Source organism: Falco rusticolus, chromosome 5 (assembly GCF_015220075.1).
Source record: "Falco rusticolus isolate bFalRus1 chromosome 5, bFalRus1.pri, whole genome shotgun sequence".
NCBI classification, from domain to species: Eukaryota; Metazoa; Chordata; class Aves; order Falconiformes; family Falconidae; genus Falco; species Falco rusticolus.
The window spans coordinates 53,359,747-53,385,819 of NC_051191.1; the positions used below are offsets into that span (position 1 = coordinate 53,359,747).

The 26,073-nt window shown below is 36.4% G+C and overlaps 1 protein-coding gene across 1 annotated transcript in view; it reads right to left on the reverse strand.

Moving 5' to 3' along the window:
• The window catches only part of PTPRQ (protein tyrosine phosphatase receptor type Q), a 141,864-nt gene that overhangs the window by 13,768 nt on the left and 102,023 nt on the right, over positions 1-26,073 (reverse strand). Inside the window, exons 45-54 of the mRNA XM_037390645.1 lie at positions 25,318-25,504; positions 23,163-23,407; positions 22,466-22,532; positions 21,718-21,876; positions 20,291-20,513; positions 19,773-19,846; positions 14,070-14,169; positions 13,140-13,268; positions 11,860-11,904; positions 4,490-4,571 (exon numbers count right to left, since the gene is read on the reverse strand). Of these exons, the coding sequence (XP_037246542.1) occupies positions 4,490-4,571; positions 11,860-11,904; positions 13,140-13,268; positions 14,070-14,169; positions 19,773-19,846; positions 20,291-20,513; positions 21,718-21,876; positions 22,466-22,532; positions 23,163-23,407; positions 25,318-25,504 (1,311 nt within the window). The remainder of the gene's footprint in view (positions 1-4,489; positions 4,572-11,859; positions 11,905-13,139; positions 13,269-14,069; positions 14,170-19,772; positions 19,847-20,290; positions 20,514-21,717; positions 21,877-22,465; positions 22,533-23,162; positions 23,408-25,317; positions 25,505-26,073) is intronic.

Below are 26,073 nucleotides of genomic sequence, written 5' to 3' on the forward strand. Positions count from 1 at the left end.
TTTCCCGACTCCTGGGGCTTGAGAACTGATGAGAATTTAATTAAGTTGAGACAACTGGCAATTAGCTATTGTTCACAGGACTGTTTGTGAAAGGGGTGGGAAGAGTTATTTTGGGTTGTACTGTAGTTTCATAACTGGTCATTAGTTCTATTACAGAAGGGCAGAGATGGATAAATCATTTATATTGAGGAACTTATTTGATGGGAGTGTTTGTGTACATAAATAGGTATAATTTCCAAAGCTGAGTAGAAGAGCGAAGACGACTTCATAACTTGTTAATGAAAAAAACATATTAATATGATGATCTCATAGTGGTGATAAAGAGAACAGAAGTCTCAGAAAAGTCAGAATTTAGCCAGAATTTCCAAGTTAGTAACTGCATTAACTGTAATAGGTTTTCCCTTTGTTTAACAAATGTTATATGGAAGTCTATTTCAACATCTGGCTAAGATAAAGACGAAGAGATCTACCTATTGCTTTGAATGAGTACAATAAAAAATTTTGCCGCTAGTGCTGAGTAATCCCTTCAAATTTGTCTTTTAGTATTAACAGTTAGGCACTACATGGGCTACTTCCAAAAGTGGAGCAGATAGCCCTGCTATCAGATTCAATGTTAATTATTTTCAAGTGCTCTTTTGCCCAGGTATTTGAGACAGTTTGTTTTCTATAAATAAAATGTAATGGACAACTATTAGCAAATAAATAAATAAATGAAAGAGGTAACAAAAAATGGAAAAAACAGGAGTGTTTTTTATTCTAGCATTTTTCTTTGTTAATTCAAATATTTTGTCAGCCTTATTTGATGGGTTCAAATACTAAGAATAATTTGATATAAACATTAGCAAAATGGGATCATTAAAAAAACCACGTAATAAACCAAATCAGTAATTCCTTTAATCTGATATCCTATTTTGTACATTGGACAATGTCTGGCATATAAAGGAGAGCTCAAAACACTTGAATTGTATTACATGCAATATTATCTCATAAGAATTTTTTTTCTTTCACCATCTGACAAAAATCCTATGGCCTGAAGCACGAGGCCTACTTCATTTCTATAATTATATCCTCAATAATATAACTGCAGGTGCTTCTGAATAGAAGGGGAAAGAGGTTTTCATGATAAAAGCAAGAGTTTCAGGCAAGGGACCTGACTTCTTTTCCTGGTTCTGACACATTTCCTTGGGGAAAGAATTAGGGGAAGAATGGCAGAGAACAACTAGATGCTCATCTCCCTTTGAAAATTAACAAGGGACTAGATCCCATACATGCTCTTCAAAATCTCTCTAAATATCTATGCTTCCTAAGGATGAAAAGCCTATGATTATGCCCCTTCTAAAAAGAAAGTTTCTGACTTAAAATCACCTTATAAAGAATGGCTGACTTTACATTTATATCCATATGTTAAAGAATTAAAAAACATAGTTAACAGACATGAATTAAATATGAAACTAAATGAACTGTAACATACTCTAGAAAAGTATCTTTAAAGGCACCCATTATTTCAAAATCTTGTCTTTGAAGCAACCTCTACCGTACTCAAGGTACATTTCTTTTACCTATTCTGTTGCCTCTGCCTTTTGCCTCAATAATCCCTTAGAGAAGTAAAGTCCCAATTCTATAACTGAACCTACAGAAAGATCCCCATTCTCAGACACAGTAGAGTGACTTCTGTGCTTTCCTCTCAGGATTTCTAAGAACAGTAAAAGACAGCTAAGCGTTGAGAAGTTAAAATTCCTTTCATTCAGAAAGCTGAAAGTCTCCCACAAAACGTCTGTCATTGAATTTTGCGTGAAGGAAGAACATACATGAAATGCCTATGGCATTTTGCAAGTCTTGTGGGCCATGGGACCATATATCATGTGCATGTCATGTGAACTTTAATTTGCCTCATTTGCCTCACTCCTCTGAGTCTTAACTTACCAGCTGACTAGTATAAAAGTAGCACTGTTGTACAGTACTTCGTAATAGAGAGGAAACAGAGAAGCAGATTATGTTATTTTTGTAGTGATGCTTCCATATCTGAATGAGTGCTCAAAAGCCTTGTACCAATTATCTGCATCAGTATGGATTTCAGTCTAAATGATTATTTTCAGAATTGGAGAAAGACTATTTGGATTCCCAAATTCAACAACAGTTTGTCACAGAAACCATATCTCTTTGCAGACTTACAAAACTTTGAAATAATTTGCACTTTGTTTGCTGTAGTACTTTTATGGTACAGTGATGATATTTGGAGGTATTTCACTTTTTTATTCATGAACGGAACTTATCATAAACCACTTATACAAATATTTCTGTTTCAGTAATTTGCCAGTTACTAGGAAAACTTGGTTTCCCAAAGATGCTGAGAGATATCATCTGGAAAGCTGGAAGTTTGAATATCAGCTACATGGAGCCCACCATCAGTTACCATCATAACTGCCCAACATCAGTTATTGTTTCTTTAAACTACTTTACCTACCAAAACATATCTTGGAATTGTCCAGGAAGACTGCTAGCAGAAACAGTCCAAATTCAAGGCAGGGAATATACTAGCAGTTTATGAGTGTAAATTATCATGTTCCTCATGTCCTTTTCCTGGTATGCTTGAATTTACTAGTACAGAGACAGCCAGAGAGCCCAAGCAAGCTCAGCACCATGCTTTTAGTTATGTACTTCAGATATAATGGCCCACGGGTTTGTATCTTGAGCTCATCTCGCCTACACACGTTGTAGGAGCCCCGAGTCATCTATGTGAAACTAAAATGATGAATGTGGATGGGAACAATGCTGGTCACTAGGTCTGCTTGCTTGTTGTGTGCATTGCCTATTTCTGTGCATTGTCATTTCTGATGTAATTTCAAGCACATTGTCAATCCCATTATTCATCTGATAAGACAGGTGCTACAGATGCTATAGACATATTCTCCATCAGGGACTGGACCTACCCTGCAATTCTTCCTGCCCTTGGACAAGTCATATGGGAAGGTAAGATATCACTACACTCTGAAACATGGGAGTTGAAGCTCAGAGAAAAAAATTAAAAAATGGAATCCCAAATTACAAATAAAAAGCTGTAGATTGTAAATGGACTAAATAATTTAGTTGGAAGAGGCCTCAGCTACTTGTATTCTCTTAACTTGAAATGGATTGCCAAGATTTTGATTTGATAAAGCACGATTGTTTAAGTTTTAACACTTAGCCAATGCTGTAAGACTTACCCAATGTGGGTAACACCTAAAGAAAGTAATACTAGACACTTTCCAGTGATAAACGTTAATATGTGAAAATGTTATTGCTAGTAAAACTTTTCATCTGTTCAGTCATGCACAATATAATAATAATCACTCTTGTTCAAGTGAAATAACACTTCTGCTCTTGGAAAAAAAGGTTCTTACTTTATTGCTCAGAGAATTTTATGGTGCTTTTTATTATTACATCCAGACCAATTTTACCTAAGGAGCATAACAAAAAATCTGTAGGAAATACCATTAATCTTTTCACACTTTTTTTAGTTTTCCCTCAGAGACTGAAATTTTATAATCTAACAGAAGAAAAGCCAATTGTTGAGTCTTCATTTTTGTTAATCCAACTGGTAAGCAATTTGTGGTAAATCTATAAATCCAAAACAATACCGTCACTGGAGAATGACAAATTATTTTTGTGAGGGCAAATGACTGTATGTGTTACAAATGATGATAATGATGCTGAAATAACAAAAAGAGAAGATATTGCTGAGAAAAAAAACCATGATAGCCATAAAAATATTACCTAATGAAAACTGAGAAAAAATTGAGATTTAAATTTGAAAATATATATGCATTATATTATATGCAATGTATATTTTGAAAGCTGGTCTCTTTTCAGAAAGACAGACAGGCTTGCTGTGTTCAACTACTCATATAAGGAGATGGAAGACATTCACATGGAAGCTATTCTCAAGAGCATGGGAAGTATGACCTATTATTTGTAGAGGAACAAAAAGCAAAGTACCATGCCCAAACTTTTTACCTTCTGCACTGAAGCCTATGAAAGAAAAATATTTCTGAGTTCTGTAACAGTATGACTGGGGCCTTAACATTTCACAGAATAAATGTCAGCTGTGTTTTTGGGGTCATCATCGTTCAGGAAAACATACTTATTTAAAGCAATTAAATATATCTGTATATATGTTAGAAAACTTTCTGAATAAACTGTTCTCAGGTAAACTACATGTGCATCACTACATATGTAGAAGCACAAATATTATGGTGTTCTTGCAAAGACTGGAATCTAAAGAAAATCATCTTTTGCTGACAGTTAGGTGAATAATTCTGATCAGGTTGCAGTGTAGACTGCAGAATCCAAATCAGTGTAATATTACTTTCTAAACAATCAACGTGGTAATTGGGTATTGATTATCAAGGCCAGAGTCCTTCACGGCCTTGCCTGCTTAAAATGGACATGAAATGTGACACATGAAACGACTGAAGGTCTTGCGATGTTGTGACAACTGCTAGCAACATACCGAAAATTCTTCCTGAAACTTTAGGTTGTTGTTTGTGCAAAGCTCTTCAACATGTTGTAAGAAGGATTTCTTGCTTATTGGCCTGAAAGTAGTAATAGAAAAATTAGAAGACTATAGTGAAATTATTTGTCATTCTTTTTATTCTTATTTAACTACAGTTTATTAATAAACAATGTTTTTCAGTTCAGTAGAAACTGATACTTATCAGCAGAAAATTAGAAATTGCTACTTATAGGCAGAAAATTATTAATCGCTTACAGCATGCTTATTTGATTTGGTTTTATTCCCTTAAAATAGAAGCATTTTCTCCCCTTGTTGTTCCCCTCATCAAATTTTTAATGTTGGTAGTATGTTAACAGTACTGTAAGAGCGGGATTGTTTTTATAGGTAACAGCATTCCAAGATGAGGTTTTGACATTAATGGAAATTTGTAAAGTTATCATTGCATTCTAAAGTACATAATACTTCTTTGTCACACAGAAAACATTTTATACATTGCAAGGTTTTAGACATATAAAATATTGCAGTGACCTCATTCTCATAATGACATGGTTTTTAAACCCTGAGGAGTTTAAATATCCCTGTATTACTTCCCAAGCTAAAACACAGACATGCAGGCTTCACCCTAGAGAGAGAGAAAGCATTTCTCCAGTTACCATGCAATTAGTCATGCTTTTATGATTTATACGCAGCTTGGAGTTTTCTTCTAATAAACATAGAGGAGGGAACCACACATTAGGACTCACTTATGACCACAACATACAAGCTTTAATCAACTTACTTGATGGATTTTCTATAACTAAGTAACCTGCAACAGAGATTTTTGTTAAATGTAGCAAGCTGAGAGTTAGCCAATATTGTACATTTTGATAGATTTTAGATTAAATACTGAAGTAACTAAAGAACTAGATTTATTTCTCTTATGGATTCAAACATTATTATATGTCAGATATCTTGGGTGATTGTCTTTCTTAGTTTTTGTCTCAGGTATTGGCAGATACGGACATGGTAGTTACAGTTTCTATCATTCTTTTCAGATCCTTTTACAGTGGTCTGGGCTCATATGGTGCAGGGAAGTCCATACTTCCAGCACACCATTTCATATACATTGACAGGCTTAATTTTACAGTGTGTACTCAATATTGTTCTTCTAAGGACCATTTCAGAGCATAAATACTGAATACTGACTGAATACAGACACCTATTTCTGAGTAGTCACACTAGATTACTTTTATAATCAATGAAGAGAAATAGGTGTGATTTCATCTCATTTGAAGCAGATACCTCAAATAAGTTGCAGATGAATCATGCTGTTGGTGTGCCTCTACAGAAACCAAACAGCTATGTTTGGAGAAGATTTAAAAAATGAGTGCCTGTTTTCATGCTCAGTTTTATACATTCACTGCTCTTTCTGGTGCATGATGATTTTAAAAACTGTGCTACATATTAGATCTTTAATTTGGTCCCACAGCAGGTTTCATGAAGATATTACATGAGCATCTATACTCAGGGGACTTTCAGAAGGCCTTGGAACTTGGTCATTATTATCACCATCTCTGAACCCATTTCAAGAATGTCTCAGCATTATGGACTTAGAAGCCAAACTTTGGGCACTCAGACTGACAAAGCTTGTCTAAAAGACTAAGCCAAAAAGTTTGAAGTAATACAGTTTAAAAGATAATTTGCCCCTTCAAAAAACCTCTAAGTATAGCTTTTATGTGTCCGTCTCTCCAAAAATCATACATTCTCACATACAAATATTAAAAAAACTATTCTATAATACAAATACAAATGTCTACTGTTGCCATAAATTTAGTAGAAAAGACAAGTTGCTTTAAGAATATTTTGGGTTATGAAGTTATTCTTAAATATTCAAATTTTAAATTAGATAATAAAATGAGATTATTACAAATGTTTAATCATTTATTATTGAACATCAGAGAAGTTAATTTCAAAGCTACTAAAGATGCCTTTGTGGTTCATAGTTTGTTATGACAGTTCTCTTCAAACAAAGCAACCTGGCTATGAAAGCCTTGGGTCAGTCTCACTGGAGTGAAAAGAAGTGTAAGAATTCACAGAAGGCAGCTCAAACTCAAAGTTCTTACTAGGACAACTGAAGGAGAGCTTTAGAATGAAAAAAGAAGGCGTTAAGATGACAAAGCATGCAACTCTATTCAGAATGCTTAGACTTCTAGTTAGTGTTTATTATATTACTTATGTTGTTTGCATTAGGTGGCAGATGAAACTACCTTCTAGTAATAATGGCAACATTATAGAACTAAAGTTTCCTGAAGAAAAAATATTCTTAATAGCTGTGCCAATGTATTGCGTACAAATACATTTGTCTTTGAGCAGAAAGTAATCATTTTTTAGGACTTTTTTTCAGGAGAAAATTATAACCAGTCTCTGCAAAGAAATTACATTTGTTTTTCCTTTGAATTCACTAATCTTCACCATAGAACAACAGGACAAAAGTCATGTCCCAGCTGACATCCCAGTAATTTTTTTGAATACTGTTGGCTTTATTCCTCTTGAATTGATATCACTTAGGGGCTTAGTGCACCCAATTTGCAGTAAGCAAATGCAATTTGGTCATTAGGGTATAAAAATTACATCTATTCTGTACATAAGCAACCTGGGTATGCCATTTAGTGCTTCAGTGCTGAAGGTACACGGATCCAACAGCAAAGCATCATAGGAGACAAGCAGCAACATTAACACCACCTTACTCAACAATATTTCCTTTTTTTACTTTCACTCAAGGCAGGGAAGTAAAGCACTGAAATAGCTCAGGAAATGAGCAAAACAGCGTTACATATGTTGATTTCTAGTTAATTTTTAATATTAATAACAGGTGATTTTTTAAAGGCATAATCATATATTCTCTTTCACAAGCAGTAAACATTTTTAAAGAAGGCACCTACAGATTGACACTTCAACCTACCTGTGGGCATTTAAGTGAAGAACTTGATTTTTAGAACTACTGAACTCTCACACTTCTGTTGGTAGCAAGTGCACAATGTAGTGGCCTGGCAGCTTGGAAAATAATATGGTTTAATTTAAATGCTTATATGAGAATTAATGTCTACCTTGAAGACTGTGGCAAAGACGCTGGCTTTGTTGTGTAAGAATTTTCAGAAGGGATGAATTTTGTACGCTCACTAAAGACTTACAGCTATGTATAGTTTCAGCATCCTCGAGCTTCAAAAACTAATGTTTTTTCCAAGTCTCTTGACTTGGAGTATGTAATAATAATCTTACAGTGTTTCATCAAATACTTGTCTACCTGTAATCTTGTTCTCCACATTTCCCAGTTTTTTCTATAAAACATAAGAATATATATATCACTACATCTTGATAAGCACAATTTAGAATCAAACCATGAAACTGCAAATTTCCCTATTTCAGCTGCAGAATTCCAGATTCCCACTTGTCTGACTTTGAAACTAGGAAAGAAAAACATTCTCTAAGATAAAGAATGCTTTATTGCCTTAAATCTGATTTTCTTTTAAAACAGTGTATTGTTTCATGTGTGGGATTTTTTTGAAGTCTATCAAAAATCTGAATCCCACTCAGATTACTCATGATAGAGCTAGAAAGAAGCCATTTATTTGTGTTGGCAGTGGTAACTGAAGACTGTATTGTCACACAGACTCGGCTTTCTCCCTGGGTCAATCATCTGAAATCCACAGGGCATTAAAACTTTGTGCACATAAAAAACAACAGAAATGAGTATGTAGGCAAAAGGCTTAACTCATAAGCACCATTGACACTTCCTAGGACCAACAGAGGAACTAATTTTTAGCAAGTTAATTGAAAGCAATATGGAGCTTAACCCTTCTTAAATATTAAAGGCCTAAAGAAAGAGAACACATGGTCATTTCTTCCATTGTACCAGGATATGTACATTCATAAACTTTGTACTCCTGGGATACTAAGCTCAGGAAGCCTGTTTTTGACAGTTCATTACAAAAGGGAAACTTGTGAAGAAAAAGGCAAGGCAGGAGCCATGCCTACTCCCATTCAAAGAAAGAAAAAACAGATGGTCTACAGAAAGTAATGTATGTGCAAAGTGTTACCTCAAATATAGACACCTACTGAATGCACAACATAGAGGAAAGGTGAGATCAGAAAATAATTTTAAATATGATACTTTTACATAAAAATTTCTAATTGCCTGTTATTTGTAAGGGTTACAGTGTCTGTAATTCAGGAATATTTCTTCTGAATCTGTGAATTTGTTTGAAAATCTGTCTCGCATAGAACAAAACAAAAGCCTCAAAGCATCCACCACAAGGTGCAACTTATCCTGGAAAGATTTTAAGAAACAAGGACCTATATGGCTTTATCCTTTCTGCAGGAACCACTGCAAGGTAGAGTACCAGAGCAGTTGTCTCCTAGGTAATGCACCTGGAACAGGGAAGTTACTTGTCTCTTGCCAAACCTGGTGTACCCTGAAAATTTAGTGACAGAATTTATTCACAGAAGATGAATGTCTGTTTTGAAAAGTGACTTTCCAAACCCTATGGACATGTTATAAAAAGTAAGTAATGAGAGCCCCCAGTGTAAGTATATTCAATGTGCCTTATGAACCAATGTTTAATCCAGTTTAGACTGATGGTCTACCTATGTTTTAAACAAGGGTTGGTTTTTTTCTGTTATTGTCTGACTCATACCACCTCCACCATCATGGAGATCAATGTATGTCCCAACCATTCAAACCTAGCATTTGGCTTCATAAAGCAGGTCTCATTTTCCACTGAACTTAGAAGGACTTAATGCCTTGCATCGTCTCTGAAACTACATCACATTAATTAATTGCCTAACAAAGACTTGCTGAGAGATGGTGTATACATACTAGCTAGTATTAGTAGTTGTCAGACACTGAAGCTTTGCAAGTAGTTTTTTTACTGATGACGGTCATGTTAAGAAAAAATACTACTAGGAACTGGGATTTGCCATGCATTTCCCAAGTTGAAAAAAATGTTGACTCCAAAAAAATTTCAAAATTGGCAAAGTTGGATGCTTGGCACTTTTAATTTTGATGTTTTTTCTACTTAAATTGACTTGTAATTCAAAATAATTAATATTTAAAAAGTTACAAAAATGTGTGAAATAATTTTTTTTTATTAACCTTTACTGAACAATTGCTGAGTTTTGCTTCAATACTTCTCAAGCTGTTGAATTTTTGATCTGCTAAGACTGATAAAAAATATTTCTAGTCGTATTCTTACAGAACAGAAAAACCTTTTTGCACTTCCTTTTATTTCTCATGTGATACCAGCTGCCCAAATTTTCTGAGAATATGACCCAAGATCATAGGCCACAATCCACTAAGTATGAGAGAATGTCTGAAGAGACAATGTATGAGAGACAGTCAAGAAGGATTTCATGGAGAAGGTTAGAGTATCTTGATTCTGTGGATGAACTGTGTCAGATGCAAGTCCATGCCTTTACTGATTTATAGTAGCTAACATAATAAATAGTATACTGACTGAGAAATGACAAAGCATCTGGTTTGCAAAGCATTTCCTTCAAATGTGTACTGAATGGGATTATTAGCAGATACAGAAAAAAGTCTATACTGCTGTTTTATCACCTAAGATTTTCACACAAACTCCCCATCACCCTTTCAGGGTAGAAAGCATAATTAGTTGGACCAGATTTCAGCTGATTTACTGCTGTCCAAGAAATACAAATAAGTCATCCTGGAAAAGGAGTCTGCCCATGTTTGTTTTCCTCATATAATTACAAGATGACATGAACTGAAACCAGCATTCTGCAACACAGCAAGCTTTGCAAACACAGCTGAGATGATAGCTGACTAAACGTAGCCAACATATAGCAGTAGGTTATACAGATGCAGTGATGCACAGTCCCATTCCAAAAGCACGATAAATTTGTAAAGGTTATACTGCAGTCATCAACATGTAATACAATAATGTAACATGCTAACATGTCACGGCTTAAACCACAAATCATGAGAATGATAAGGACACCACAAGAACTAGGACTGTGATTGACTTCTACATAGCTATTCCCCAAAGGCAACAGGTACAAAAGTTCTTTTGCAGTGCAACTGTGGAAGTCTGAAAACAGGCAGCGAATATATTTTAGACATCAGGTTTTGCACTAAGCTGCCTTGCTGCATGCTGCTTCTTGGTGCAAGAAGCTTCTAGTAGCTTCTTGATATCACTCATTACCAGGAAGGATGTATTTATATGAGAGACAGCATTAGAGACACCTAAAATGTCTCTTTTGGTCACTGGCATTATCAGAAAAGACTCTTACACATACTGAAACATTCTTTAAAGCTTAAAAAAAAGCCATAATAAACTAAAAAGTTTTGAGCAGATAAAGGATATCCTTCCCCTCATTACTGTATGTATGTTATCTAGTAGAGTCCCATAGTACATTTACTGACTTCCAGTTGAAATGATGGTATGAATCCTGTCCCAAGGAACTCTCAGTTGGTGCCTGCACTTCAACAGCTTCTTGTAATGTCCAACAAAGAACCTGGGCAAGGAGCCTGCTGTAGCTTTAGTACCACTACTGTTTGAAAAATAATAGTCCAAAATTTAACAGCTGCATCATGTACCTTACAAGAATGGCAGAACAGAGTTTGCTTTTGGCCATTGAAGGAGCGGGGAAAGAGGAAAGAGAAAAATACAGATGGAAGGACATGAAAAATTGATAACAAAAATGTGAGACTGACTCATTAAAATAAGGGTGATGTAACTAAAACTGCTGAAGCACTGTTCAGTAAAGGCCTTGCTGTGCATAAATCACACAATGAAGTGCACATAGGTATGAAATATTGTAGTTTGCAATCACCCTATAGAGTTTTGAGACTATACAAATCTAAACTACACACAATTTAGACAGAAAAGTGGCAGAACAGTACTCCGCAAGCTGAAAAAGGATTTGACTCGTGGATATGTTGCTGAGATTGTAGTAGCATAGTACAAAACAGCTGCAGTGTGTGTACCAAAGGCAGCTGAGAAAAAAAGAGAACGTCTCCTAACTACATACATTCTAACTGCCAAAGCAAAGAAACAGCATGTTTCTTATGTTACATTCGCACTACATTTGCTTCAAGGATAGGTTGTATAGAGCAGTGCCGTATTGTCATGTGTTATAATTTCCATGTAAAAATTGCCCTGATTTATTTCAAAATACTCGTGGAACTGTTATACCTTAATATTAGAGACTAAAAATAAACATGATTTCAAAATGACAAATACCACTGTTTGCCATTAGTATAGCTGCAAAGATGGACATTTCGTTTTGATTAACTATATCGTTCAATATAGCACACAGAGAACAGCACAGAAAACACACCACGTTGCTTCAATAATATAAAAACTTACTGGATGACAAATATCTCCTTGCGTCTAAAGAAAAATGAAGAGTATCTGGAAGTAAAATCCATTAACACTTTAGTATGTAAACAAAATTAGTACCATTCTTATTCAGCTAACACTTTGGAAACAAGGCCATTTTGAAGATCCATCAAGATCATTCATATGAGTCACAGTTATCACAGTGCATTGGCAATGGTTCTCTCTTTACAGAATGTTTTCTGCTGTTATTAGCAGGTACTATACAACGCTATCTGAATGACATATACCCCACACAGAACATACCACACGCATTATGTCGATGATTTCCAGATGATTTATAGTATGTTTTCTCATCTGTTACAAGCAGCCATTCTTGTGTGCACTACTTTAAACAGGTTTGTACATGCAATCAGCTTACTCTGTACCACACACATAGACATCTACACACAAACAAAACAGGTCAACAGCTACAACCTTTCATCTTCCAGCTACTCCTAGTCTGCAACAGTAGGATGCCTGACTGCTAGGGCAAGACTACTTTTAGGCTTCTCATCTTTAAGGAGACTGCATACCACAGTGTTTCATCTGTGAAACAGCAGGGAAAATACAGGCAGGTAAAGAATGTTCACCAAACATTTCTAACTCAGTTGGATGTCATGTATTATTTAGAATCATCATTACATTTATTCAGTGAATAATATTCGTATTTCTGGGAGTCTGAAAGAGCAGATTTCCTTTGATAAATATGGCTGACAAGATTCTTTGTTGGACAGAAAATATGAATAGCCTGGAATTGCTGCATATACCTTAAAGGAACAGATGTCAAGATAGCCAATGTGCTGAGCTCCACAGAAACCCAGATGTTATGCAAATCCCTTTGTGAAAAAAACACTTTCTAAATCTCAATTAAACAATGACAGATTTGTTCTTGAATTAGCTAGCCAGGACTTCTGGGAGTTTGACTTTTTCAAAATGCTTATGTAGTTTTGTAGTCTACACAAAACAGGGCCATCAAAAAAACCCAGAAATTCTGCATGTTTAAAAATATGTTGCCCTTTTTTTTTCTAACACAATTAAACAGTGATTTGCACTTAGATCTTTATCTTGCTGTAAAAAGAGCTGAAGATTAAGTGATTTTCTAAAAGCTAGTGAGAAGTGTCTTGAGGATGGAGGTCATTCTTTGAAAGAGGATCTCAGTGACCTGTGTAAATAAGAACACCACAAACACTTCCAAACAAGCAAAGGTCAGAAAGGGGTCATGGCTACAGCCCCTTTGGACTACTGTTTTGCCTAAGGAGTACGCTTACCGTGTAAATCTCTCATCCTTCAGTTCCAGGTCTGCCACTGTGATCAACTGATCCAGTTTGAACTTAGTGTCAATAATTTCAGCATCTCGTGGGGAGTATGTGCCTCCCTCTTTTTGCTTTTGCCGAATTCTAAACAGAAAATAATGGTGAAAAATAAACAGGCAAAAGATTTAAGAACACGTATGCCAAGAACACTTTGATTAGACAGGCTGAAACTGAAAAATGGTTGCCAGGAATCCTTCCTTGGCCTTTATTCTGCTCTTCCTTCCAACAGTGTGATTTAGTCAAGTCCAACAGTTACCTTGCCTAAAATTCATACGGAAGGTGTCTAGCCTATATATTCTTAGCTTTCCTACACAAATTCATTGGGAGTGCCTTAATGATGCAGATGAGGAAGAACAGAACTTCTGATAAATGAGTAAACATCATGTATGCAGTATCCAGTCTGCTCCTTTACATGGACGTTTTGTTCACAATTTGAATTAGAAGTCAATTTCTCTTTCACATGTGAGATGTCAATGTATTTCACTAATAAATGTATTAGTAAGACAGAAACCAGAAGTTAGAGTATTTAATTCATATTGAGCTGTCAAAAGGGTTAGCCATCATGCTAACTGCAGCCAGCTGACACTGATCTGTATCTTCAAGTCAATAGAGAAGTAGCTGTAAAAGGTAAGATAGGCTACTGCTCTGATTTACCCTCTGCAGAAGTTGTTTTTTCTCTTTCATCTATGGAGGTTAGCCTCACTAGACTAAAGCTTTTGTGAGTCCCTCCTTAAGTTTCTACATAGAAGAAAAGAAAAACAAAAAAGAAAATGCAATTAATTTTGAAATGACAGATTGGTTCCATTTATAGGACTGTTTCAACTCGTCTGTAAAACATTTCTGAGTTCTTGCAAACATGGTATGGCATGGATACATAAATCTCACCTGGCAAAAGTATACGCTGCAGCCACCAAAATAACAACTGAAAGTATACACAAAGTAACAGCAAGGATAACTTCTACAGATCTTCCTGACTGTCCTTCACCTGTAACAGAAAGTGGAAATCTAATACTTCGCAGATTGATTACAATTTTGATTTCTGACAGGGCAAAATCAGGGAACAATGAGATACAGACAATTTTCCCTCTGTACAACTGCATCCGTTTTGTGTCAGTTGAAGAGCTACTCAGGAAAGAAAAATGTAACAAAACCAGAAACCATTTATGTAAAGGTTCCTAGGTATTGCTGATCTATGTAATACATAATGCTAATATGTGCAGTCAGACCCTGGCACTTTTCAGTTTTACTGCTAAACAGGTTAAGGTAGGTCTACACTGTAGTAACAACAGTCCTAACACCAGCCTGAGCTGAGCTCCTGCTTCAGTCTGTGTATCCAAGAACAGGCACACTACTCTAGCAGCCAGGAGTAATTAAGCTCCAGAAGCGGAGAAGGAACAGCCGCAACTCTAAAGCTATGAGGCTTGCAGCTACCACTCACAGGCACAAAACAAAAGATGGCTTCTTGGAGATACTCTCCTCAGGGTGCTGAAGGAACCCACCCAGTGATCGGATCTGAACTTTCTGGATTAATCTACCTCACTGACCATTAACTCATGCTCTGTATTTATGTGGGAATTGGTGATATTGTTAGGAATAACCACCAGCAGGTCAAAAGTGATCTTAAAGGTGTCTATGACAAAAAGCTAAAGGCGCTGGTATTCTAATCAGTCAACACAGGTGAGAATGAAGGCTCATTCAGAGACTGATAAACCATGTAAATCAGTAGTTTCTAGACCTCTTTATGAACCTCTTTGGTGCTAAATTTCTGAAGCTCATTTAGTTTCCCATCCTTCCTGGTAATCCTGTCCATATCTCAAAAGTCTCAGCCTCTTTTTTCCTTAGGCACACAGTGAAAATACAAAAACGAAGGGATTGCTACTGCCGCTATTGTCCACCTATGCTGACATTCACCTCCACTTGCTTCCACTGTAGAAAACCTAGCTCCTGTCCATCCTCCAGGAAGGACAGAAAAATGTACTGCTTCCTGCTATATGAAACAGATTTCCCGCTCAAGGGACAACATCCTCCCAAGGACACACTGGGAAACACTAAAGTCCTACCTCTGTTTCTCTCAAAAGGCTCTGATTTTTGGATTAGAGAGTATGTTGCGGACGATCTGGACTGCATGTACATTGGAGAAAATGAATAAAATTCAAAATAATCCTGATTTAGCTGAAGAAATAATCTTAAAACAGTAGGATGCAGTTTTGTTAGATCAAGTGCATGGTTCTACACATAGGCAGGAGTAATCAGCTACAATGATACAGCATAGTAAACAGTAGGTTAGGTAGAAATTTATTGGAAGAAAGTCTGAGATTATTGTAGACCAAAACCAACATGAATAAGTAATATCATACCTGTATGAAATGATAGACAACAGAATTAAGTACAGTTTACAAAATACCTGAAATAATTCTTCCACCCCATTAGCAAAGTTTCAGATGCGACACTGGACACTATAAGGTAAGAACAATTTAGGCCAGGGAAAGACAATAGAAAAGCAAGAACATAAACAGCGTTGCAAGGAAAAAAGGAATGAAAAAGTCCCTGCCACTCACTGATCTCTGTGATGAGGCACAAATGTTAGTAATATGGAAGAACAGAAGAATCTACAGAGGAGCCTCTACAACAGTTCTATTTATTTTGCACTAAACAGTGAAGTCAATGTTAAACCCTACAGTTAACATCAGTCCAAACATTATTGATCTTATTAAACAAAACAGTGCTGGCAAAATACCCACCAAGAACAAAAAATTACATTTCCTTCTACTTTGCAACAGGGGAGGACTACACACGTCTGTAGAGATGATCATGGGCCAGGGAAAGGAGAGAAAACAGAAGACATCATGTTGTATAATTCTGAGGTGCTGCAACTCAATACATCATGATAACAAACTGCAATAATAGAATATCATAAGGTAGGTTTTTATGCAAAAGGCAGTGTCAGGAAACCCCATTTTAATTATTTCCTGTCCCATCAGCTTTGTATTTCATATGGAAAAAGTCTACACTTACACAGGACTACCAGCTGCCCCACAGTGATTTTGAACTAGCTACCAGAGTTCATGAAAAGGTTATAGGCTGTCTTGTATTAGAATTTTAAATAGTAATTGTCACCCCATCTTAATTATCTCATGGAAAAATCCTGACCTTTCATCGTAGTATAGATGTTACTTTTGCAATGTCAGTCATGGGTTATGAAGGAGAAACTCCACTTCTCCAGCTGAAGAGGAGAGCTGTGGTACTCCAAGTATGGTTGAGTGGGAGCACCATATTACAACATATCCTTTACCATAATCAAAAAATCATTATTGCAGCTGTGTATTCCAGTAATTTCTGCTTCAGTGTTCCTCCATGGCAAAGTTCCTATTGTTTAACAAGAGCATCTGCACCTGCCACAGAGAAGTCTTTCATAGGTTTTCCATATTTTTTTCTGCTTCAAACATATTTAACATGCAGTATTGAATTGCACAGATACAAGGTTAGCTTTCTGATTTTCCAGATCAAAGACCTACCTATTCTGTAAGTAGACTCAGAAACCAAAATAATGTAGGGTTTTTTGAACTGCCATGAATGCCCCTGCCAAATTTCAAATCAGCGTTTTATCTACTAAAAGGAAAGTGTAATGCTGGAAAAACATGAATTTCAGTGATTATTTTAAAAAAGGTAATTGATTTAAAATTAAATTGCAATTCTGATTTTAGGCAGCATAAATTTCTTCTGAAAAGATGCTGTTGTTACAAGTGGAATAGAAGTAATTTGTCATAGAGATACCTAAGAGCTACTTATCCTTCTGGTATGTTTTCTGGGTTGTGCTTCCAGAGCAAGTCTGAAGTTCATATAACCAAAGCATCATCTGTAACGAAACACTTGGACAGGGTTCTTCAGGTTATGTGTCTCACAAGAAGATGTGTCTAAAAAAATCTAAATTCCTTTATTCTTTTAAGATGACATTGGTAATAGCATTGCCAGTACTGTGTCTTCAAGGCTACTCAACTGCAGTACCTGCATCACTTGTGATATATGAATTTGGTGTTGATTCCACAACACTTGCAAGAAAGCATAGAAGAAACTTTTAATTATCTGTTCCAGTTAAGTTTTATTTTTTGTTGGATAGGCTCTGAAATTTAGAAGTTAAGGCTAGACAGGAGTTTGCTGTAGTGCCTATCTTAAAAGCAGTGCTTGATGTTAAATGTTAGCACAGAAGGCACTGGATGGGTATGAGGAGCCATGGATAACTGAAGAATTTATCAGGTCTATTATTTTTCCTATTGCTTTTTATTCAGCATACAAACAGAACTTGCTTCTTTATGATCTACATCAAAGGAGAATGTGTCAAGGGTTTTCAGTAGCAATACAGAAGCAAATGAATTACACTATCTGCCTGCCACTAAAGCATGATTTCTTCAAGCATTGCAGACTTTTCTGTTAGAAAGGAGAAAGTTGCCCAGAGGACTGGATACAGTTGGATAATTTCCAGTAGACTTGTTTTCCCTGACTGAACACACTGTCTTTCTCTTACTTGGCAAACTATTTGCTTCATTGGCTTAGAACTTTCAAATTCAGAACATATAAAGACAACTTTTGTGTTGCACTTTCCAAAACATTCAGGGCTACAGATACAGTGCCAGATCCTTTCAGAATATTCAGGTAGTGAATTATCATTTCAGGATCTTCAGTATCAGATCATGTAACAAATTTCTAACATGGATTAGATGAATAAGGGAGCTCATATCACAGAAGATGAATGCCAAATGAAAAATATGTGCCCACTAGAATTCTTCTGGGTACTCAACCAGTTGTCTTCGGATCCCTTTTCAGAAAGTCAGGGCTAATGCTTAGCTAAGAAAGTTTTGGCTTACCAATATATTAAAAGAACTTACAGATCTTATTGCGATCTGCTACAAGAGTCTTCACTCCCAGTTTTGGGGGTAGTTCAACACTGCCATGGAGGAATTTATGCTGGATTTGAGACCCCATAACAGCTGGACTATTGGCGAGTGACAACAGAACCTGATGAATTCTATTAGACAATATTAGTTTATTAATATGAAGCTTTGCCTGTGTCTAAAGGATGAAGGGCTAAAGGGTCATGCCCTCAGATGAGCTGCCACTAGAAGGAATGATCTGCAGCCAAGAGATTTCCTACACTAGGCTCACTGAAATAGAATCACAGAATCATAGAATTGTTTAGGTTGGAAAAGATCTCTAAGATCATCAAGTCCAACCATTAACCCAGGACTTCCAAGTCCACCACTAAACCATGTCCTTAAGTGCCACATCTACATGTCTTTTAAATACCTCAACCACTTCTCTGAGCAGCCTGTTCCAATGGTTGAGCACCCTTTCAGTGAAGAAATTTTTCCTAATATCCAATCTAAAACTCCTCTGGTACAACTTGAGGCCATTTCCTCTTGTCCTGTCCCGTGTTACTTGGGAGCAGAGTTGTGTTGGGATCAACACCCATCTCCCTACAATCTCCTTTCATGTGGTTGTAGAGAGTGATTAAGTCTCTGCTGAGCCTTCTTTTCCCCAGACTAAACAACCCCAGTTCCCTCAGCCGCTGCTCAGAAGACTTGTGCTCCGGACCCCTCACCAGCTTCATTTCCCTTCTCTGGACACACTCCAGCACCTCAATGTCTTTCTTGTAGTGAGGGGCCCAAACTGAATACACTATCTGATGTGTGGCCTCATAAGTGCTGAGTACAGGGTGACGATTATTTCCCAAGTCCTGCTGGCCACACTGTTTTGGATACAAGCCAGGATGCTGTTGGCCTTCTTGGCCACCTGGGCACACTGCTGGCTCATGTTCAGCCGGCTGTCAGCCAGCACCCCCAGGTCCTTTCCCCAGGCAGCTTTCCAGCTGCTCTTCCCCAGGCCTGTAGCGCTGTGTGGGGTTGTTGCGACTCAAGTGCAGGACTCAGCACTTCTCCTTGTTGAACCTCGTGCTTGGCTCATTTGCCCAGCCTGTCCAGTTCCCTCTGCAGAGCCTGCCTGCCCTCAAGCAGATCAGCACTTCTGCCCGACTTGGTGTTGTCTGCAAACTTTGTGAGGCTGCACTTCATCCCTTTGTCGAGATCATTGATACAGATGTTAAACAGAACTGGCCCCAGTACTGAGCCCTGGGGAACACCACTTGTGACCAGCCACCAGCTGGATGTAACTCCATTCACCACTACTCTTTGGGTCTGGCCATCTGGACAGTTTTTTACTGTGGAGAGTATGCATTAACAGCTCTACATCCAACACAGAGGGAAACTGCACAAACAGTATAGTTTTTGGCAGTTCTCCAAGCAAGATGACCTATCCTGTTAAAATGGTATTTTTATTGGTATAACTGAATCTCTGCTAACAAACTTTGTCAGTACTGCTTCTTCATGGAACAGTCCAGGCTGAGGTAAGACCACTTGGCAACCTCAAAAGGACACACAAAAGAGTGGATATGTTTCCTCAGCCATTCTGGTTAAGATAGTCCAACAAAAATAGAGAATATTTACTGCAGGGAAACCACTGCACTAAAAAGAAATATGGAATTGTCTAGATTCTTTGGAAGTAGAGAAATACCTTAATAAATGACACTGTCCTTACCTAATGTTTTGACAGGGTCAGAATAGTCAGAATCTGTAAACTGTCCTTTAATGTTAGTTGCTCTGAACTTAAATCTGTGAAATAAAACAAAAAACCCTAATGAAATAAAATTTTATGTGCATTTTCTTAAATATTATTTCATATAGAAACGAAAAACTATTTTTCAGGTTTAGTAAAATAAAAGCTGGAATCATTATTCACCTGCTAAGTTGATGTTATGACAGACATCAAGGACTCAGTGTCAATATATTAAATGTGTAATCAGACTGTATTAATTACTTATATTGAATTTGGTCTTATTTAATTTAAGAACTCAGTAATCATCTTTTGTTACCTGGAACACTTTAAAAGATTTGTCACACATATTTATGCTCAGCCAAAAAATGTAAAATTAGAGACACACGAAGATCATTTCAGTCTCCACTTTTTGATAATTGAACTACGTTTCATATGTTTGTGTAAATCTGTATTTCACTTAAATCTTTCTCTTGGACAAACATAGAGACAAATGTACTTACAGGTACTGCTTTCTTGGTTTCAGTGGGCCATTACATATTTTGTCTTGACTGCCTGGTATTGTACATGTAGTATCAGCACCTATGACATATATCTCTTCTTTGCCACTCAGATCTTCTTTTCCTTCTATACAAGGTGGGTTTGGGAAGCCTTCATTTGTAAAATATGGCCTTGGTCTGTTGAAGTAGGCATCATACCACTTAGTAACATTCCCATCATGCTGAGCTATTATCAAGAAAAAAAACATTCCCATCATGCTGAGCTATTATCAAGAAAAGAAACAATCAGATACAATTTACATTCTAACCAGACTGTAATTAAAGAAGTTAAATAGGAAATTAATATTTTTAAGAGCTTAGCACACTATCACTGCTGTTTACAAAACTAAGTCTATAACTGTATTTGCATTTGAACCCAAATTTCCTTGTTATCCACACTATCTATATTTTGTTAACTCAGAGTGAGTCACTTGAATTTTAAACTGAGCACGGCTAGCAAAGACAGTAATATGAGTTTACTCTTAAGACTGTTTCATAAATGAAATGACTAGATTTTCATAAGTGGATAGTACCCAGCAACTCAGAAGAAAAATCTTCAAAATGTTGCTTAACATGGTATTTGTATGTCTATCCATTCAAGAGAATCTTCACAGCAATAGCTATGAAGTAAATGTATGTAGGATTAGTGCTAAAATGCAAAATTCAGAAAAAGGCAAGAGACATAATGTGAATTCCCCTAGTGTGAATGCTTCTATGCTTTGAAAGCAAGCAAAACAAGGGAATTAAATAACTGGAATTTGTCCTTTTTAGGTAAAGTAAGCCTGACCATATGATGTCCTGTCATGAAATTCCCACTCACATTGGTGGGCAATTACTCAAAAGAGCATCATGGCAGTTCATATGAGTAAATGTTCATCAGTCCATACAAGGGAACACCCATTCTAACTCACAGTCTACAGAAGGGATTTACATAAATCCCTCTGCCCCCATTCTGAAATGGAAATATCAACTGCACATGACTGCATTCTTTTGCAGGCAACACTAATAGCAACAGAAGAATAACCTTGCAAAAAAAAGTTTCAGATTGATCTACCTTTCACAAATGCCAAACTTTTTTTTTTTAAAGGAAATGGGCAATAAAAAAATACAATGATAACAATAGGGCCAGAATAATCTTGGTGACTTCAAACAGCATGGGTGATTCTTCATTGGCAAGTGTTCCCAAAATCCAGTAGCCAGCCCACAAGTATTGTGAAAGATACTTTGCTCTTAGTACTGTTGCCACAGCTGAAGTGACTTTGTTAGCTGCTTTCTAAAGTGAAATTACTGGGACCCAAGAAAGGAAATAAAAAAAGAAAAGACAAACATCCTGAAAATAAAGAAATTAAAAAACCTCAAAACAATTTTCAAGAGAACTTATAAAATTCTACCTCCAGCTTCCACAACAAGAACCTGTATCTTCTTGATAGGGCCATGATCATCACTGTAATAACATATTGGCATTCTGATTGTAATTGTTGTAGCTGTGACGAGTAATGCCCCATTGGTATCATAAACTGGTGTTGGTTTCTTTTTAGGTCGTGGTGGTTCTGTTTTTAAACAAAGATATATCACAAAGTTTTGTTTTAAAATGTTTTCACTACAAGTACTTTGTTGAGGCACATAGCTGTGTTATGCAAGACAAATCTTCAGCATAGGTTCAGGGAAAACTTAATGTTCTACTTAATGCCTTAAGCCTCTAAAAACTGTATTCTGATAACTGCCTCTGCATATCAGTTTTCAATTAAAAGACAAAACAAAAGACTGAGTCTCAGTTTCTCAATGAATTTCCGTCAATGACTGTATTTATTTCCACAACTGTGATACTGTATACTTAGCTATACCTCTGTGATATTCTTTTAAGCTGTGTGCTGATGGTAACTAAAATACTGGTCAGTATGATTACTTCACTGAGTTTGCACATGGTTTACAGTATTACTCAGATACGAATAGCAAATGATCAGTGTTATGCAGCAAAATTGAGCACTGCAATTCAAGGCTGCCAGTTATGAGTTCCTGCTCCTACATTATGCCATCTTTAAATAAAAGACAAAGGCACACAACTGTGTACTCAGGTGTAACAGCAATTTCTTCAGCATTTATAGAGATTTCAGCTAAAGGGTATTTTATGAAACATACCTTTTATATCCATGGTTATTTTCAATTGAATTTTTGGCCCTGCACCAGCACCATTAATTGCATACACCTTAAAAAAACAAACACTTGTTTTAATGTTTATTTGTAAGAGCTTCAAACTAGCAAAGTCTGGATATATTTGAAGCAACAATGAATACTGAAACACTCCTTTTGCCATTCATACTCTGCTAGAACTTACTTCATACTTCTTTAGAGTCATAAGTACAGTAACACTTCATCACTTGTAGCTCTTACAAAAAGGAGAAAAACATGCCCACTTAAATAGTTATGTCGACTCCTCTCCTGTCCTAGGCTGATTATTTGAAAGGACTTCATGCACATACTTCTAGCAAGCTTCCCTTGCAGAACTGGACCTTTCATCTAAGCCAAATGAGCAATGCAAGTAGTGGAATTAAGAGAGGAATTTAGTCTTGTAGTTGTGATGATGTGCCACAGGCTGCTTTGCTAGCACATGAACTGGTGGTCCACAGTACAAAGCTAACCACTAGTGATGTGTCCTGTTCCCACTTGCTCTACCCTCTCATTGCTCCCCTCATTCCTCAGACTTGTCTCTCTTCACACCCCAGCTAACATTCTTGCCATGAAAATCTCATATTCAGCCTAGGTTTAAGTTCCCTATTCAGACTAATCTCTCACTCATTCCAAAGAAAAATGCCAAAGAAAAAGTAACAGTTCTTACGCTGACATTATAGGTATGTCCTCCTTTTAGTCCTTCTATCATGGCAGTAACTGACTGATCTGTTTTACCAATGACACTAAGGTTGTGGATCTGGATGGCAGCTGGGTCATCTTCATTGTAAACCATAGCTTGATACACCTGAATATTTCCATTTGGTTCAGATGGCGGCACGAATGTTACTTGGAACTTTGTTACTTCGTCTGGTATCTTCTGAAATGTTATGTTGTTAGGTGGGTCTTCAGGTACTGAAATAAATAATTCAATGATCCACTTAATCGGTTTACTACTATTACTATTAGAGTAAAACCTGAAAAGTTACAAATTATATTTTTGTATATCAGTACTTTTTCATTGGTATTTTCTGGTTTTATTAAAGAAATCTCAAATCCTTACTGCATATATAAATATTTATAAGGAATAAAAATTTAATATTTAGTGAAATCCTATTCTTAATGATAGAATTTAATACTACAAATATTAAAAATATTTTTTAGATAGCCCTTGGAATGTCTTTATCAGAAAAGCTTCTTCTGATTTTCTACTCAGAAAGCCTGAAGGCATCATTATACCTTGAAATACATCCGGTGTAAACAAATCGTTGCATGGGTTGACAAGCGAGAAGCAAGTGCTAGTCTTGATTATCCCTTTCTGAAAGCCCTCTGTCAACAGCAAGCTCCCTCCCAATATAAACAAGCCACCATGCTCCTAAGAGTCTCTGCTCATCACAGCTAACTCTTTAGGAAAAAATTTTCCACTAGCCAATATCCAGACACAAACACAACATGCATTTTTCCCAAAGACAGTTTTTTGTCAGAAACTTATTCCAGTAGTTTATTCTCAAGACAGCAAAGTTATAAATCATTTCCCCAGTGTCCCTATTTGAAAAAAAAAAGGCTATAACATTCTTTCCAGGCAGCTAAATATTTATTGCTCTACCTGAGCAGACAAGTATGTAGCATGACCTCTAAATAGTGAAATCAAGCAACTGAAGGTAAACACATTCCCTCAGCCACGGATTTAGAAGCAGTTGTCATACCTTCCAGTTTTTTTACACCAGCCAACAAATGCTTACTCAGACTTCCCTGGAGTAAGTCAGCCATATGCTAGACTATACAAACAGATGAGGTGAGATGAGTAACTCTAAGGTTACTGCACATACTAACATATCACATTTTTACATAAGAGAGAGGGCTACCAAAAAAGATAGCTCATAGGACAGACCCAGTTACCACCTAATTTAATCTTCAATCATTCTTCCAAAGTAAAAGACCATATCAGCCTCCAGGGATATAAACAGGTAATGAAATCCTTACAATTTAATGTATTAAAGGCATTATACATAATATACACACACTCATTAGGGACTTTAAACAAAAGATAAATGATAAATACAATCACTGTGTAGTATGTCTAAATCTGAAATCAACCTTCATATATAGCTAAAAAAGTTGATCTGCAGCTAATCTCACTAGATATAAGGCAACTGTAGTTTATACACAGTTGATAATTAGTCTGAAATGAAACTTCAGTATCTTTTCAGAAAATATTTTTATTGCTTTGTTTGTTTGTTTATATATATCCTTAGTGAACAATTCAAACCCAGCAAAGATAGCAGACAGAACATAACCAGGAGCTATGTATGTAAAGCTAGAATTATGTCTTCCCCATGTACATCTGTTTATATTTTCCTAAGTAAATGCTATCTACTCTTCTGTAATGTAGCCTCTCAGAATCATGAGGTCCTTACACAGTTCCTCACTCTCACCTCTCAGTTTTATTTCTCTGAGTAACTTAATAGCATCAGCAACTTTTGTCACCTTAATATCTACCCCATTCCTCCAGAGTGTTTTGAATCTGTGGAAGAGCTGACTGGAGCACAGATCCCTGTGGGCCTTCACTAGCAACCTCCTTCCACAGAGAATACACAGATTGTGTCCTCAAAAAAAAAAAAAAAAAAGTGTCTTACCCTAAAGGTAAGTCTTAGCACTTATTATCACCATCACTTTTTTCATTGACTGCCACCTTTTTAAATATTAAAAAAACCACTGTGAGTAAAAATTTTCATTAAAAGTGCACCATGTGTTCAAAACTCTCATTTATTTGTCAGATGAAAGAAAAACTGCAAAGTTGGATGTATATAGAGAAAAATACAAACCTGCTTCAAAAGTGGAGACAATTACTGGAGAACTAGCCTGCCCTTCAAGGAGTGCAGCATTAACATCCCCCGTAAAGGCAATGATTACTACCGAATACCTTGTAAATGCTTTTAAATCAGAAATTTCTAAGACTTTACCCTCTTCATTTGTCTTCAGAAATTGAGCTTTATAATTGTCATTATCTACCTGTAAAATAATATTTTTTAAAAAAATTATTACAAGACTTGAAAGAGCTGAAAGCAGGACATTATTATTTGAACACCTTATTTAACTTTTATCTTTCCACTTTTCTAACCATTTACATAAAAGTGTTCACAAAAATTCTCCAGCAATCAAGACCAGAAAGCTGCACAGGTGAGTGCACTCCCATCTCACCCATGTGTTGCCTCTTCACCACTTCACATAGTATGGGATTAAGGAAATGGGCTGTTTGCTTGGTGCTGTCTTCCACCAAGCAAACATGAATCAATTAGTAGACACTGGTCCAGGGGAGCTGTAGCAACCTGAAATGGGAATCAAAGTAGGCAAAGATCCAGAAGATATGCAGCTATATAGCAGAAAATTGTTTGGAATAGCAGAAAATTGTTTGGAATACAAAAAACAAAATTAAAATTGGGCAGCAATATATAATGTTATGACTGCAGAAAGTGGTATTCATCTTGGGATATATTAATAGAAGCAATACTTGTAAGACAGTGGGGAAGGAGCATCCTCTCACTAGAAAAGCTGGAAAGGAGAAATAATTTGAGTTAAAT